This window comes from Carcharhinus amblyrhynchos, chromosome 18, assembly GCF_965287045.1.
Source record: "Carcharhinus amblyrhynchos chromosome 18, sCarAmb.v2.hapA, whole genome shotgun sequence".
Lineage (NCBI taxonomy): Eukaryota > Metazoa > Chordata > Chondrichthyes > Carcharhiniformes > Carcharhinidae > Carcharhinus > Carcharhinus amblyrhynchos.
In genome coordinates, this window is record NC_137341.1 from 34,954,201 (window position 1) to 34,971,511 (window position 17,311).

The 17,311-nt window shown below is 40.0% G+C and overlaps 1 protein-coding gene across 8 annotated transcripts in view; it reads left to right on the forward strand.

Moving 5' to 3' along the window:
- eef2k (eukaryotic elongation factor 2 kinase) overlaps positions 1-17,311 on the forward strand; it is a 55,181-nt gene that overhangs the window by 14,645 nt on the left and 23,225 nt on the right. For 7 of the 8 annotated variants that reach the window (XM_080206776.1, XM_080206783.1, XM_080206778.1 and 4 more), the window contains 4 exons: positions 2,788-2,835; positions 9,848-9,948; positions 13,705-13,765; positions 16,049-16,086. In XM_080206776.1, coding sequence (XP_080062902.1) covers positions 2,788-2,835; positions 9,848-9,948; positions 13,705-13,765; positions 16,049-16,086 — 248 coding nt within the window. The remainder of the gene's footprint in view (positions 1-2,787; positions 2,836-9,847; positions 9,949-13,704; positions 13,766-16,048; positions 16,087-17,311) is intronic. The other variant, XM_080206782.1, reaches the window with a different exon arrangement.

Below are 17,311 nucleotides of genomic sequence, written 5' to 3' on the forward strand. Positions count from 1 at the left end.
AAAGGAATTTCATTTTACAAAAGAATGTTAGCTTTTGTTACTAATATCACGCAGTGGGATTTCAATCTGCATTCCTCCAGATGAATTTATTATGGGTTTGAGGATTTGGCAATGGTGAGCATGTGTGTTTTGTGAAAACTAATGGATAGGTTTGCTGGTAATTTAGGGATCTTGGGTTTTCAGAAATACAACAATGGGAAGAAGACCCATCTGTTGCTTTAAAATAAAATGAGAATTTTGGGTTATTTTCCTCAAATTGTGTTCTAACTTCCAAACTCATTATATTGGGAACTGCCTCAAAGATGCACTGAGGACACCCACCCAGAAGTGCAAATTTCCTCATGGCAATTGCCCAGCACTGGGAACCATCTGAAAATGCAATTTAAATTGCAAACCGTTTTGGATAATTCCAACTGAGTTACATCAATAGCTACAAGAATTAGAATCACTTAACTATTGGGAAAGCATTGCACAGACCCACACCAACTTCCTGTGGGACTTCCCAGTCCCCTAAGCAGCTGCACGCCCTGATGTGGAATTACCAACCCATGAATTTTGCCCACTCCTACAGAGCATCCACCTCCCTCCCAGCTAGTGCCATAGGAAAGGGGCCAGGGCCTCCTTGCATCCAACAGAATGGCGGTTGACACGATGCCCCATGAGTGCACTATACTGCCTGGCTTTTGCTGATCCTGCGTTGGAAGATCAGCCGAGATACCATTGAAATATGTTTGAAGTAAAAAACAAGGAGTGGAGTGTTAATTCAACTCTGATTGCCACTCTGAGCAAGTTCAGGCCCATGGTAAAAAAAAAAGAATCCATGTTGTCAAATGGGACTTGGTCTTATTTTTCACATTGAAATAACAGGTTTTTGTAAGAAACAATTGCTTATGTATTTTTCAATACAGTGGCATATTTCCTTCAAGATTTGTTTTTCAGCAGCTAGTTATTTCAGGAGTACAAAGAACAAAGAACAACCCAGCACGGGAAACAGGCCCTTCGGCCCAACGAGCCCGTGCCGCCGCATCCTCCTACACCTACCCTGCCCTGTGTGTATGTGAGTGGAACCCCTAATGTAGCCAGATTCAGGGGAGAATAGTGTCAATTTGGTACACCAATCAGCCTAAGAGCACATCTTTGGGGTATGGGAGGAAACTGGAGCGCCGGGAGGAAACCCACGCAACAACAGGGAGAATGCACAAACTCCCACAGACACAGGCCCAAATCCATGTATCTGCACAGCTAGCAGTGATAGTCACTGAGTATTAGAATAATGCTTTGTTTTTGCAATAATACTGTTCCTTAGGCAATCCAGCATCTAAATAGTGCTATATTGCTTAAGCAGTATCTGCGCCAGTATCTACTGATGACACTTTAATCTCTGCAGTCTTGACATTTATTTTACAGCTTGTTTGTTAGGGAAATTTTATTGATGCATGTTTATGTCAGTTGATTGTTGTCTCGGGAATTAACATAAGACTCTTAGTTATCTGTTCTTGTGAGATGCAATAGACCAAGGTCTGTAAACAAAGGGGAACATAAGAACATAAGAAATAGGATCAGGAGTAGGCCATCTAGCCCTTCGAGCCTGCCCCGCCATTCAATAAGATCATGGCTGATCTGTCGTGGCTCAGTTCCACATTCCCGCCCTCTCCCCATAACCCTTAATCCCCTCGCTTATCAAAAACCCATCAACCCGCGTCTTAAAAATATTTAGCGAGGCAGCCTCCACCACTTCAACGGGCAGAGAATTCCAGAGATTCACCACCCTTTGAGTGAAGAAGTTCCTCCTCAACTCCGTTCTAAACCGCCCCCCCTTTATCTTGAGGCTGTGCCCCCTAGTCCTACTGTCCTTTCTGAGCGGGAAGAGTCTCTCCACCTCTATCCTATCCATCTCATTCATCATCTTATATGTCTCAATGAGATCTCCCCTCATTCTTCTAAACTCTAACGAGTACAAGCCCAGTCTATTCAGCCTCTCCTCATAGCTCAACCCCCTCAACTCCGGTATCAACCTAGTAAACCTCCTCTGCACTCCCTCCAAGGCCAAAATATCCTTGCGTAAGTGCGGCGACCAAAACTGCACACAGTACTCCAGCTGCGGCCTCACCAATGCCCTATACAGCTGCAGCAAGACCTCCTTACTTTTATATTCAATCCCCCTCGCTATGAAGGCCAGCATTCCATTAGCCTTCCTGACCACCTGCTGCACCTGCAGGCTGGGTTTTTGCGACTCATGCACAAGGACCCCGAGGTCCCTCTGCACTGTCGCCTGCTGCAGTTTTTCGCCACGTAAGTAACAGTCCTTCCTACCATTATTCCTACCAAAGGAACCAACGCTGAAGACACCCAACTTGTCAGAAATATTTCAGAAGATTTCAAATCTTAAAACAGATGAAAAAATAGCAGTACCCCATTTTAACCCTAAAATATAAGAACGTTTCTAAAATACTGAAAACATTTATCCATTTTTACATGTATATTTATATATCATTTTCTAATCGCCTCACTATGAGCTCAGAAAAATAACTTGACAAAATTATTGCATTTTGTCCAGTAATCAGTCAATTAACTTTTCTGGCCCAGGATCATTTAAAAACAAGAATAATCTTTCAATAGTTTTGGCTGAATGAACCGAGGATATGGATGGGCACTTTTTCATCAGATATGATTAATGAAACATGACCAAGCAAGAGATAGCACTTTTGTTTCCATTAAGAATTGCCTATAATTGTTTTTTTTTAGTAAATTTTTGTATTTCTAAATTATCTTTCATGTATTCTTCAGAATCACCAGACCCCTCCTAAGTTTGGCTCATTAACTGACCGCGGTCGGGTAGGTCTTATATCTATCATCATTTCACTGCGTAATCTGCAGTTATGCTGCCCTGCTCCAGACCTTTTTATCTTGCGGTGTATGTTTCCCTGCATGTCCTTGTAAATTTTCTTTTAATGACTCATTTAATTCTGGTCTTAATTCTTGCCATGATTGAATCAAGACTCATCTCACTTTCCTGCAGCTCAACATTCTAGAAAACTCCTTACCTCTCTTGAGCTTTTCCTTCCTTCCACAGACTTAAACCTCAGCATCTCTCTCCTTCTTTAAGATTCTATTTAAAACCATGCTTTGTGACTAAGTTTTTGTTACCTGTTCTAATATCACTTTTTATGTGGTTTAGTGAAAATTTTATTTAATGCTCTGTGCAATGTTTTGCTTTCTATAAATATATATTGTTATTGTTTTCAAGATTAGAAATCCAAACTTGACATCACCTATCACTTGTCTGATTTGATTTGATTTATTGTCACATTTATTGTCACATGTATTGTCACATATAGGGTGGCACATTGATTAGCACTGCTGCCTCACAGTGCCAGGGACCTGGGTTCAATTCCTGGCTTGGATCACTGTCTGTGCGGAGTTTGCACTTTCTCCCCATGTCCCTAAAGATGTGTGGGTTAGGTGGATTGGCCATGATAAATTGCCCCTTAGTGTCAAGGGGACTAGCTAGGGTAAATGCATTGGATTTTGGGGATAAGGGCCTGGGTGGGATTGTGGTCGGTACAGACTCAATGGGCCGAATGGCCTCCTTCTGCGCAATAGGATTCTATGATTGTGTTTTATTTGTACACAGAGAAAGTCTTCACTGTATACAGACAAAAGCATACCAATCATAGAGAAGGAAAGGAGTGAGTGCAGAATGTAATGTATGTCATAGCCAGGGTGTTTTAAAAAAAAGATCAATTTATGTGAGGTAGGTCCATTCAAAAGCTTGATGGCAGCAGGAAAGAAGCTATTTTTGAGTCGGTTGGTATGTGCCCTCTGGCTTTTGTGTCTTTTTCCCAGTGGAAGAAGGTGGAAGGGAGTATGTGTGAGTGCGTAGGGTCCTTGATTATGCTGGCTGCTTTTCCGAGGCAGCGGAAAGTATAGGCAGAGTCAGTGGACAGGAGGCTAGTTTGACTGGTGGACTGAGTTTTGTTCACGACGCTTTGTAGTTTATTGCCGTCTTGGACAGAGCAGGAGCCATACCAAGCTGTGATACAACTGTTCCTGATTGCACATAATTCGTCACATAAAAAAAAATTGTCTCTTAGTCATAATGACTGCTTGCAGCAGTTAAACATTTTCATAAACCTTGTCTGAAGCCAGCATTTACTCTGTATTTTGGGTATGGTAGATAAGCAGACACTTGAGTGGAGTTGTTTATTTATGAGTTCGCTTACACCACAAGTATTGTCAAAGGTCACAAGATTTGAACATTACAGTGTTGCAAATGGTATGTTAGAGTGAGGATGTTCTGTACTTCTTCATTTGAAATAAGGCCAATGATACAGAGTGTGATGCCTCCAGAATGCAGTTGAAATATTTTCCCCTAAGTTTTCAACCACTAAAACCATAGAGGTTTGCCCTTGGTGTTTCAGGGCTTACATAACATCCATGGCAGTAACGGTCTTGCATCTTGCATGTTCGGTGTAGGTGACTGAGTCCCAAATGATGTTCTACAAGAAAACCTTCAGGACTCTGAGGGTTTCTTCGTAGATGAGGCCTAAAATGCACTTAATGTCCCCCACGCCGAGCGAGCCGACGGATAACAGGCTGAATTATTCCCTCAGTGTTATAGCGGAGAACTTTCCGGTGCCATTTAGCACCGCCCTTCCCAAGACTTTTCCCACCTTTACCTCTACCAGACATCCTACCCTCACAGAATGCAATTGAAGCCAGCTGTGGCTTTACTTTTAGCCTGGCTGCTTAAAAACAATAGGCTGACTTATAACACTGTTGGAAGTGTATACTATTAAATGTCTTCGGAGGGAAATTAGAGATTTAGTTTGGAGAAAATTGGTGCCTGCCACCTTTAGATTCAGAGCAATATTCACTACTCCTGGTTGTCATCTAATGATTCCTTTTCTCCTTTCACCTGCCCAGAAAACAACTCAAATAGACATTGAATAAAGAACAGAGCGAGGGCTCAAAAATGGTGATACGTTTGTTGTCTTTAATTTCTTGTAGGCTCGTGGAGAAAAAGCTGGAGCCAGGGGATCTGTCCCCAGAAGGACAAAACAGTCCGGACTGCTATTCTTGTCTCATTTTACTGATGTTCCATTTTAAAGTACACATGACCAGTTCAGACCAGTATTCTTATTTGCCCATTTTACTGTTTTTTCCCTTTTGTCAGAGTTGCTGCATTTAGGAAATGTCGGCAGGCAGGGGAAGCAAAAGAAAACGATCTTGAACATATGAACTTAGTATCCCCCTACTGTGTACAATAAAAGCAGAAGTAGAAACCACAAGGTTGTTTTCAGTGTTTTTTTTGAAAGTCCTGATGTAGCAGCACAGGGTACATTTAGTGCAGTTCTCTGGCTATTTACTCTAGCTATATATGGGCAGATATGCAGTTCCATTTACCTTTGCAGTTATGTTTTTGGAGAGTTTAAAAAAGGTGAGAGATGGGTGTTTATCTGAAGATTTACCACATCACAATGTTTTGCACCAGAATTGAAGAATCCGATGCCCTGTTTCTATCTAGTAACAGTCCTAAATTATTATCCATTTTCTGTGGCATCATTTTCATCCTGTTTATATTGCAGAGTGGGTTCTGTAGAATCAGCAACAGTATATGCAACAGAATCACATTTGTTACTTCACCATATGGAAACAGAGGTCCCGCATTGTTAGAGCTAGGCCTGCTGAATTGATGTAAAGACTTACTGATCTGATCACTGAGCAGAGGTGCACTTGTGTGCCAGTACATCAAATTATATTGCTATACCTCTCACTGTGGCACTGCTTTCCCTTAAAAGGCCTCTTGTGTGCTGAATCGTGGTGCAGAGGCTTCAATATTTTCCGAATTTGTGATCTCTATCTGAAGGAGAAGAGCAGGAGGTGACCTATCATGACCTTTCTCGAAGTTTTTCTCCAAGATGCATGCCATCCTGACTTGGAACTATGTTGCCAGTTCTTCATTGTCACTCGGTCAAAACCCTGGATTTCTCCCCTAATAGGATGGTGGCAGTGTTTACACAATAGGGAGTGCAGTATTTCATGAAGGTGGTTCCCCAGCACGTTCTCAAAAGTAGTTGGGGTTGAACAATAAAGGTTGACGTTTCTAGCAAGTCAGCATTGTGAATGATTTTTTTAAGAAAATTGCACTGGAATTGAGATAGTTTGATGTATCTGCATGCTAATCTGCATCGTGATACAAGCTTGCAAAAATATATGCAAACATTCAGAAGCTAAGGACAAGGGTGAAGGTACAGCACTAATTTTCATATGTATGCAGACCACATCCAGCTGTGTCTTACCACTATTTCTCTTGACGCCTCAGCTGTTGCTATATTATCAGATAGGAGAAGGAAAAATGTCCTCCAATCAAACATTGAGAAAACTAAATCTAGTGGGGTAAATCTTCTGATCCTGCCGCTGCGCGAATTGTCATGAGCAGGAAGGACAATTTCTCAGACCATTGAAAGGGTCGTTGACTTTGGGCAGAAATATCAGGTCCCAGGGCAGATGTGACTGGAATATCCCGCCCATTGTTTTTAGCCCCTGCTCCAGAATCCATTCCTTAGCTGCCAACTCCATTCCTCTCCTTGGGAACAGTCAGAGATTAAGCCAGTTTGTTTGCAACCTTGATGTCATATTTGATTCCGAGATAAGCTTCTGATGTCTTATTCATGCCATCACTAAGACTACCTGTTTTCACTGCTGTAGTATTACCCGATTTCACCCTATTTCAATTCATCTGGTGCTGAAACCATCATTCATGCCTTTCGTTACTTTAGATTTGACTATTCTATTGCACCCCTGGCAGATCTCCCACATTCTACCTACCACAAACTTGAGTTCACTCAAAACTCAGCTATCTGTGTATTATCTCTTTGTTTTCAAATATCTCCATGGCCTCGCTCCTCCCTATCATTGTAATCTCCTTCAGCACAAGAACTTTCTGACATCTGCCTTTAATTCTAGCTCTTATACATTCCCAATTATAATTGATTCGTCATTGGTGATCATGCCTTTAATTGCCAAGGCCCCAAGCTCTGGAATTCTCTTCCTACACCTCTCTGCTTCTCTACCTCACTTTTCTCCTTAAAGATACATCTTAAAACCATCCTTGTTGACCAAGCTTTTGGTCATCTGGATCTCATATCTCTTTGTGTCATGCTTTGTATTGCTCCTGTGAAGCAACTAGGGACATTTCATTGCTTTAAAGATGCTATATTAATATACTGTTGTTGTTGTTGTTGTTGTTGTTGTGAAAGGGAGTCAACACAAATGGGGGGAGATCACACACACCCATGCAAGATCTCATGACAAAGCAACCAAAACTCCATCGGTCAGGCTGTCCTATGCTATCTGCTGCTCTGACACAGATTCTATTCAGCTTCTTTTGTTCTTCCATTCACACCACCCTTTTCCTGTCAGACTTTTAGATTATCTTGATTTTTGTCTCTGGTTCCTGGTTTTCCTGACTCATTGACCTCTCAGAAGACCTCGAGTCCAGAATTTGAGCTAATCTCAACTAGAACTTCATTGGGGTGCTGCATTGTCAGAGGTGCTGCCTTCTGATGAGGTGTTAAATGATATTCTATCTGCCCTGTCAGCTGGATGGTAATGACACTCTGGCACTATTCAAAGAAGAATAGAGAGTCCTCCCCAGTATCCTGGCTGATATTTAGTCCTCAACTAACATCACTATAACAGATTATCTGGTTAGTTATCTTGTTGCTGTTTGAGGGAACTTGCTGTGTGCAAATTGACTGCTACATTTCTGATATGGTAACAGTGGTTACACTTTAAAAAATACTTTATTGTCTGTAAAGTTTTTTGGGAAGTTTTTGAAGGCACGTATAAATGCAACTTCCTTCTTTCTCTTTTATGCTTTAAGCAGCACTGTTAGGAATCAGTGACATTCATGTCTTCTCCTGTACCTCGTCTGATAGTGTCCTTGCTACTGCTCAAACATGCTCCATTTTGAATGGTACAACAGGAAATACAGTAGATAGTAGAAATACTCTGCAGGTCCAGCAGCCCATATGAAAAGAGAAACAGATTCATAATTTGTCAGAACTGATGATGGGTAATTGAGAGTGATCGATTTGAAATGTTAACTCAGTTTCTCTCTCCACAGATGCTGTTAGGTCTATTGAGTATTTTTAGCATTTTTTGTTCACTGTGGTTATAGTTCCTTGTCTTGAAGTCTCAGTTGAGCCTCTTTGTTTACAGAACTCTGAGATATCTGAAGGGCATTCAGCTCTGCAGCTTCCTGCACCCAACCTTGGCTTGTGCAACAACAGAATCTATTAGTTCCATTTCTTTCTATATATGATTCCCTTATATTGTTCCCAGAGGTTAATACTGATATGTTGTATTTTTATTTCCAATGTAATATTTCAGGTTAGCTATTTTCCCATGACACTAGATCTTAAACTGACTAGAAAAAGTTCAAGCAATGTTTTAATTGAAATTGTTAAGATTACAACAAATGAAATTTTTCAAAAAATCATAACTTGACATAACAGTTTCTAAAAGAAATATAAGTGCAATCTGCTATCTCAGCGATGATGAACTTTAACACCTATTCTTGTGGTTGCTATTTGATCTCATTTGCAAATGGGACATTTAAAACGAGCATTGTTTGTTGTCGGGTTCAAGTGTAGTATAGATCAGTTCAGAATATTAATGTGATCCAGAGTGCACATTGCTGTCATGTCAATGTGCCACAAGGAGGTGCTTTGGATTCTGTGTCTACGTGTGTGCAATTTGCTGAACCAGTCTTTTCAATTTTAACAATTATGAGATTAAAAGTTTACTGCAATTTATATATTGTGACCAGAGGGAAGATTAGTAACAAAAACAGAAAATTCTGGAAGTACTCAATAGGTCAGGTAGCATCTGTGGATGGAGGAACAGAGTTAACGTTTCAGATTGATGACCTTTCAGTAGAATTCTGTTCTTGGCTGGTGACCTGGTGACCTGGTGACTTATTGTAATAAAATCAGCTGTGGTGGAAACTAACATGAAAAGCAAATATTGCATCTAATTAGACATACCTGAATACTCTCTGCAGGAAAGCAATGTCTGCTCACGTTATTGGGTTCAGTGAACTGGGTTTGTAAAGGATTTGGAAGAGTTTTTATTAGAGTGCAAATGGGCTGTGTTAGATTATTGACTTATTTGTTGTACTTATTTTTATAACTGGGTAAATGGAAGAAATAGTTCGGTATCACGTACATATGGGACATCTGAAAAATACAGATTCCTTTTGCACTGCCCTTTGAAGTACAAGAACAAATTCACATTTGTTGTACCATTCTTTTTAATGGTAAAATTATCTTATTCAGCAGTGGGAACTGATAAGTGGAAAAAAATGTCTAGATACTAAGCTTTATTATTTTAACTAATATTATGCTTTATAAAATGAATTCTGAAATTTTTAGATTGGAACAAGCTGAAATAATATTTTCCTTTTAACGCTTAACAATCTTCCCAAATCCCATTTTAAGTTTCTTGTTGCACAGTAATCAAAGAATGAATCGTGTGTCTGTGGAAGAGCATACGAAAAAGAAGCACAATTAGACCATTGTGCTTGTGTGCCCTGAATATTCATTGCTTTTTAACACCATGGTGCCTCTTTCTTTTTAAAATGAACCCTTGTAACAAATAATTACAAACCATTGGAGCAACTGTCTTGGATGCCATCTATGGCTCTGATAATAGATCATTGGTTTACAAATGTGAAAGTTGTTTAACTAGAAAAGCCTAAATAGAATGCTTATATGAATTAAATGCAGAGTTAGCACCAGACCTTTAGTAAGGCAACTGATTTATTTTGTCTGTTTTGCAGGAGGCTTGGAGACATGCATTGGAAAAAGCTAAACACATACCTGATCCTTGGGCAGAATTCCATCTGGAAGAAATTGAGACCGAGTCTGCAACTCGTTACAGGTTTATATTTCTTGCAACTTTAGTTGCATCATTTGATTCCTGAAAGTCTGAAATATGAGTCTCAAATTAAAATGAAACTTTGTGAGGAACAAAATTTAACGCACAGTAAACATGATTCAGAATAGAATTGCATTCTGTCGAAGTTGAGGATCAACAGGAAGTCTGCCTGAGTGTTTTTTTCCTAAATGCTGTATATTAGACTGTGCCAAAACATAAATTCAGCGTGTTAATGTCCGTAGAATTTTTCAACTGCTGTACAGAAATAAGGCAAGAAAGTGAAGGAATTTCCTATATAAAAGGCAGAATTTTTCATTTTCCTTGGACCCAATATTGTTGTAATTATAGGAAGATTGGTTTGTGGTATTGTTTGATATCAAACGCATCTGTCCTGACTGATTTGTCATCAACCATTCTTAAGGAGTGTTCTCCCTTTATCAGTTTCCTTTCAAAAACAGGCTTGTGTAGACTCAGTCACCTAGTTTGAGGATTGGAAAGAGTGTCATTTTGCTAATTTTTAAATGCTTCCACAAGTTTTCATGGCTAGACAAGGGTTTGTGCTGTCAATAGAGTGCCGCACCATAGAGATAAGGACTATGTGTTTCTGTGCAGAGATAGCTTATATCCTTATCGAGTAATGTTTGGGATACTACGGTTGTCCTTAGTGTTTAGCTAGGGAGAGAAAACATCAGGCAAAATATTCTGACCACTATCCAGTGACCCCTGTGTTGGAAAGTGAGGTGGGTGAGGTTAGCATCAGACTGAGATGTGATGCTCTTCACCTCTCAGTAACCTACCAGTTCACTGAATAGGCTATTGCATGAAAATGGTCGCTTGTTCAAAGTAGCAGAGTCAACCACTACCTGTGAAACTACTCCAAAATGGGTCATAGTCATTATAGAATTATACAGTATAGAAGGAGGACAATTAGCTCATTGAACCTGTCCCAATTCTCTGAAAGAGCTATCAAATTAGACCCACACCTGCTATTCCTTCCCCTTAATCCTGTAGTTTTTCTTTATTTTTCAAGTATTAATCTAATTCCCATTCACAAGTAACTAGTGAGTCTGTTTCCACCGCTCTTTCAGGCAGTGCATTCAAAATCATAACAACTCACTACATAATTTTTTTTCTCCCTACCAGGCCTTTTTTGTAATTTCTTTTATATCTGTGTCCCCAAGTTACTGACCTTCCCTACAGTGGAAACATTTTTTATATCTACTTTGTCAAAGCTCTTCATGATTTTGAACAATTCTTTTCAAACTCTGCTTAAATTTCTCTGCTCTAGTAAATCTCCTCTGCACCTTTTCTAAAGTTTTGATGCCTACCAAAGAGAAAGAAAGCTTCTAGGAGTTAACTTATTTCCATTAATATTGTACACTAACAACCAAAGGAGTTTTAGCTAAAAGATTCATTTTCTGTTTGGTGTTTTAGATTATTTGAAGTTTCTCTGCTGTTTTAAAACCTTGCTTGGACCTCTTCGCTAATTAAAAACCAGACTGAAGAGTTGTGTATGTGAGAGGGCAATCTTTAAAGAGGAATATTATGAACAGGCATCAGTAACACTAGCCTGAGTATTGCAAAGTTACATCATTGCAGTATGTTCAAGATTTATTATTGAACCATGGCTTTTAGCCAGCTTAATCAAACTTACAATACTGCAATTCATGGGAAACTCTGGGAACTAAACAATCATGTTTGTATATGAGGGTACACCCTTTTAATTAAAAGTATCCAGTAATGACTCTGTTTTTAATTAATAATGCCAGCATATTATTGGTACACAGCATCGCAGTAGTGCCAATGAGATCTGTTGCAGACTAAAGTATGTCGCTGCTATGAATGTATTTTTTTTCTATGTGTGAGCCAAAATTAGACCAGTCAGTTTCTGCTGAAAATAGAAGTTCAAGTAAGCATGGTTGTCGAATACGTCAAAACTTTTTATTGTGGGAAAATAATAATCTATGGATCTGATTATCAAAAAAGGCCACCTTGCTACTCTCACTTTGCTTAAGGGGTTATAGGATGTGTTTCTTGATCAATGGGTAAAAGTGTCTGCAATATTTAACAATTGCTTTGGCAGTTTAAAATGTCAGGGAGGGTAGGGAGTTATTTTGATAGCAGCTGTTACTTTCCCAGGCTGTAAAAAATATTGTCTGCAAATAATGGAGGTTTCTTTTTGGAGGGTGCAGTTTTATTGGAAAATTGAGATCCCCTCTGCCTCACCTCACTTTCTTCCTTCAAATTGATTGTTTAATTTTCTCCAGTATTATACCCAAGTGACTATATGTGTTCTCTTGGACACTGTGATTCATGAAGGACATCACAGCAAAGCCTAATGCTATTCTCATCTGACATTCAACACATGAGCCCTTTCCAACTAGGAGTCACTCAGTGTTGGGAACCCTGGCTGCTTTTCCTTTCCAGTCCAGAAATGCTCAGGCCAATTATAGCACGCCTAAGGTCTGGCTAAACTGACATCAGTTAATTTAACGTCAGTGCTATAACGAGGAACTTCTGATCTGGAAGGCTCATTATCACAACAGAAGGTGTCAATAATCACTGAACAATTAAGAAAACTGTAGAATTAAATACATTTCTCAACTTTGGATATATCTTCTGTAATTTTACCCTCTTTTCCTGTAGTATTTCTTGGTCAGTGTTGACACACAGCTTAATTCCAGGTATCTACCATGGCCAGCCTGAATCTGCGAATAACAACGTTAAAAATACCTCCAAGACTAAAAGCTACTAGCTATTTGTTCTAAAAGTTGGATTAAGTTGTAATATGTTCCTGGTCCCAACTGGTTTCAGGATTTTTATGTTCATGAGTCCAACATTTTTTCTGACTCTTTGATAGAGAGAAGCAGTTGGCTGCAATTGAGATGTTGAAACTTATCCATGGCAGTTTGAAACAACAGATAATGCTCCCAGTGGGCATTTGTAGATATTATGGAGTGAGAAACTATGTTCCATTTACACAGCATGGGGTTGGTTGGTAGGAATTACACTTCAGAAACCATCAGCTGTTGGCAGTTCCACTGGTCACTCCCTAGACAGTAAACACATCAGTGGTCATCTTATCAGACATCCTGTTCTGAAAAACCATAACAAAGGAATGATCCATAAGTTCTTAATCAATTGCTAAGGTCTTCTGAGAAGGTAAGGCAGAGTGTAGGGAAGCCTAGCCTGAGAAGCAAGCTGACGATTTGCAGAGCAGTCCTTGGTCTGATTCGGTTTTGGAATTGACTAAAATGAGTTGCACTATCGTATTGGATAGTGTGGGCAAATCCTCAATGTAGGAAATATGGGATCGATTTAGCTATGGGAGTGTCCAACACTGTAATGATTTGATTCTTTATTAGAGCTACTTTTGGCAACATAGAAATTCCAATTGTTGCATTTTACAGCTAACTAGGTGGTCTCAAGGATTGAATTGCCTTTCCTACATTGCAGAGGGGCTACACTTTGAGAGACCCTAAGAGATGCTATATAAATGCAAGTTTTCTTTGTATTATTATTTGGATTTGCTAAATCTAATTGGGTGAATTTAATTCACTTGACCTGAAAAAGAATTGACTTTCCTGAAGGGAGTGAAAACTACTTTCCCCATGTTCACTGCTGCCATGCGCTAGCTTTCAGTGTATCAGTGATGTCCCACCCTCCACCTGAGGGAGGGATCAGATATATAGAAATTGGGTGTGATGAACTCATTTAGAATTCAAATAATCCCCTTGCTTGATATTTCTGTGTCACTAGGTACAATGCTATTTCAGGAAAATGGGTAGAAGATGAAGTATTCATGAAAATGGCACAACAGGTAATTACATCACTATTGTAAATCTTTTTATACTGTTTCACACAGTAATATTGTTTTGGATGTTGCGGTTAGGTGTTTTGCTTGCCTGCTATCTGCATCCTGTATCGTTAATCCAATGAGAATGTAGGCACGAGACGTGGACCTGGCCACTGCCATTGCCAGCTCTCAGCTGTGTTAGAAAAGTTGAATTAATCTGCTATGCAACAGCTATTTACCTATCCCTGAGCCCAGCAAATACTAAAGAGGAAAGAACACGTCTCCAGAACTTGCCAAGCAACCTGCACGTCTGGGACATGTGGAGATGTGTTTCTTGTTTGGTCTTTGCTCATGCTAGCAATTTCATATCTGAGTCAGAAGGTCATACGTTTCAGGCCCACTCCAGAAAGCAAGGCCTCTGCAGCACTGATGGAATACTACACTGCTGAAAGGTCAGTACAGAGGGAAATAGTGTTGTTGGAGGTGGATTCAATTGAATGCAATGTTAAACCAAGGTCCCCATCTGCACTGTCAGATGTATAAGATCTCAGAGCACCATTCAAAGTAGAGCAGGGGAAATTCTCGCTGGTATTGTGGTCAGTATTTATCCCTCAATTAATATCACGAGAAAACAGATTTGCCATTGTGACGCCTTGCTGTTTGCAAATTCACTGTCATGTTTCAATATATTACAATGGCGACTGCAATTCAGAAGTATTCGGTTGGTGCTAAAGTACTTTGTAGATTCTGACATGATGATAGGCATTATATAATGCAAGTTTGATTTTTTTTATGATCAGACATAAAATATGTTATAATAAATGGTTTAGAAAAGTGTGGGTTGTGCCTCGAGCTGCACAGTGAACATTCACGAGTGTAGCACACTTATGTACACTACGTTGTCACTTAAGGCTGTGGATGTGTTGCTGACAACAACAACTTTGTGAGACAACTTTACGTGAATCATAGAAACTCATAGGAATCAATGTTGAAGCCAGAATTAGGTTCCTTCAGACATTTCATGCCCAGAAAAACCAATGTATGAGTTGATATATTGTACCATCCATCTGCAGCACCTTGCATTCTTAGTTCAAATAGCTTGCAAAATAAAATACATTTATTGAATATGGTAGAAATACAAATACGTTGAAATTAGATAACATTGTTACCCAAACAAGTCTCTAGTATCAATTCATCTGTCTCTCATCACAGCACCCCTGAAACCCAGCTCAGCTTCTTGCTTGCTTTCCTTTCTCTCTCTCTTCCTTCACCTGCTCGGCAATTCCCTCTTGTTCTGCTCGGTCGCTCTCCCTGAAGTCTGGACCTCTTCTTGACTGTCTGCAGATGGAGCTGGAAATGGTGCAGGTCATGCTCCCCACCCTAGGTTATTAACACTTCATTACCTGTTGGGTGGCCGGCAGCTTCCTATCCCTGCCATGCTCCTGCAACTTGGGCCTTGTTCTTTCCCCACACTCTGGGCCTCTAGTGATAACAGTGACGGCTGGTTCAGATTGCAGTCTGGTGGGGTAGAGGAATGTTGGCCCGAGCATGGGCAACTTAAAACTATCAATGACAACATTAATCAGAAAAAAGTCTCAAAGATTAAACCATGTTTAAGTGAAACGGCATTAAACAACATAAAGTGAGGACTCGCTGTAGAAAGATTCTTCAGCATTTTTAATTAAGTCACAGATTAGCCTAATCTTTAGTGTGTATTGCCGTTTATGTTCTATACAAAAGCATCATTCAACCTGTTATGACTCGGTGCATCTCCTGCAAAGGGTTTTCCCTTCTGACCAGGCTGTCATGGCAGTGATTCTTCTTCTTACTTGGGATATACCTTGAAATAGCTATGATGAGTATACTGCTGGTCACCAGGTTCCTTACTCCTCCACCACCACCACCACCACCCCCCCTTGTGGCCACGCACCATGATGAGCATGAAAGCTGGCATCAAAATGATTGTGAATTTAGCCCACACCTCACTTACCGTCTGCTGCCCTTGCTGCAGTTTGAAGATATGCAGAGCTTTGTTTATCACAAAAGAAACACATGGCTTGGTACAACATTTCACTGACAGCAGTGCAACATGTATGTTTTTACTGAATTGTGTACAGAATACAAGAATGCAGCCCAAAAGTATAATTTGATTCCTGGTTTTATTTCTTTAAAAGTGAAGGAAAAGCTTGTGAAAGCTTCTTAAGAAATAAGCGTTTGACGTTCATTGTACTTCCTTCTCCTTTTAATAAAGTTTTACAGAAATTACTTGCTTGAGCGTAAATAAAGAAATTCATGTTTCCCTTTCAGCCTTTTGGTCGAGGCGCAATGCGGGAATGTTACAGAACGTAAGTTTTATACGTTTGTTGTGCCATCGAGTAGTTGGTGTAGGTCAGAGTGGGCACAGTGTCCTGGTATTCTGAGTGATGAAGTAAAGCTGTACATTCCTCACCATTACTCACTTCTGTTTGCTCTGGATGTATATTTATCATATCATGCTATGGGGGAGATAGTAGCATGGTGGTAATGTCGCCAGAGGTCCAGATTAATGTCTTGGGGACATGGATTAAAATTCAATTCATAAAATCTGGAATTAAAAGTGAGCCTTGGTAACAGTGATCATTAAAACATTGTCAATTGTCCTAAAACTCATCTTGTTCACTAATGACCTTTAAAGGAAAAAAATCTGCCATCCTTACCCAGGCTGGTCTCCCTGCAACTCCAGACCCAAGCTATGTGGGTGACTCTCAGCTGCCTTCTGAAATGGTCTAGCAAGCCACTCAATCAAAGGGAAATCAGCGATGGGCAACAAATGCTGACCTTGTCAATGACATTCACATTCCATGAAAGAATTAAATGAAATTGTTTTTCTTGTGTAGTGAGGAGACAACATCTTTCTCCTAGTAGAATGCAAATAATGATAGTAGACTTAAGAGGTTAAGGGGGATGGTGGAGATTAAATTTAACTTCCCTGCCTCCCAGTAACAAGACCTAATAGAGGGTGTTATACAGAACACTTTATAAAAACAATTCAGTTGGAATTTCCTGTCAGTTCTCACCAGTGGGATCCTATGGTCCCACTGATGGTGAACACAGGGTTTTCCAGTGACACAGGTGCATAAAATGGGAAAATGGTGGGCCACCTTTGTGAAATATGTGATGGAGATGTGTGGAAAATTCTGACCTTGATTTTATTTCCAGAGAGAATTTTGCATGGCTTCTGTGATTTGGTTTTTATGGTCTGACACTGAATTGCGCAGGCCAGGTAAACTGTTTGCTAACAAACCAAAGCTGGGATAGTGGCATGGCTGTTACAGTCATACTCATTTCCCTGGCTGATAGAATATGAGGGGTCAGGGCTCCAGTTTGTGATTGCTGCTTACTCTCGCCCCTTGCAAGAAAGATGTCCAACACACACACACAAACACACACACACACACACACTGGAGCTGTGTTAGTTAGGATACAGGGAGTGTTGGGAAACTGGTTAATAGTTGGTGGATGTGATAACTGATTACTTTTATTTTTAAGAACATTTTTCTCATTCAGGATTCATGGAGTCCCAAAACTTTT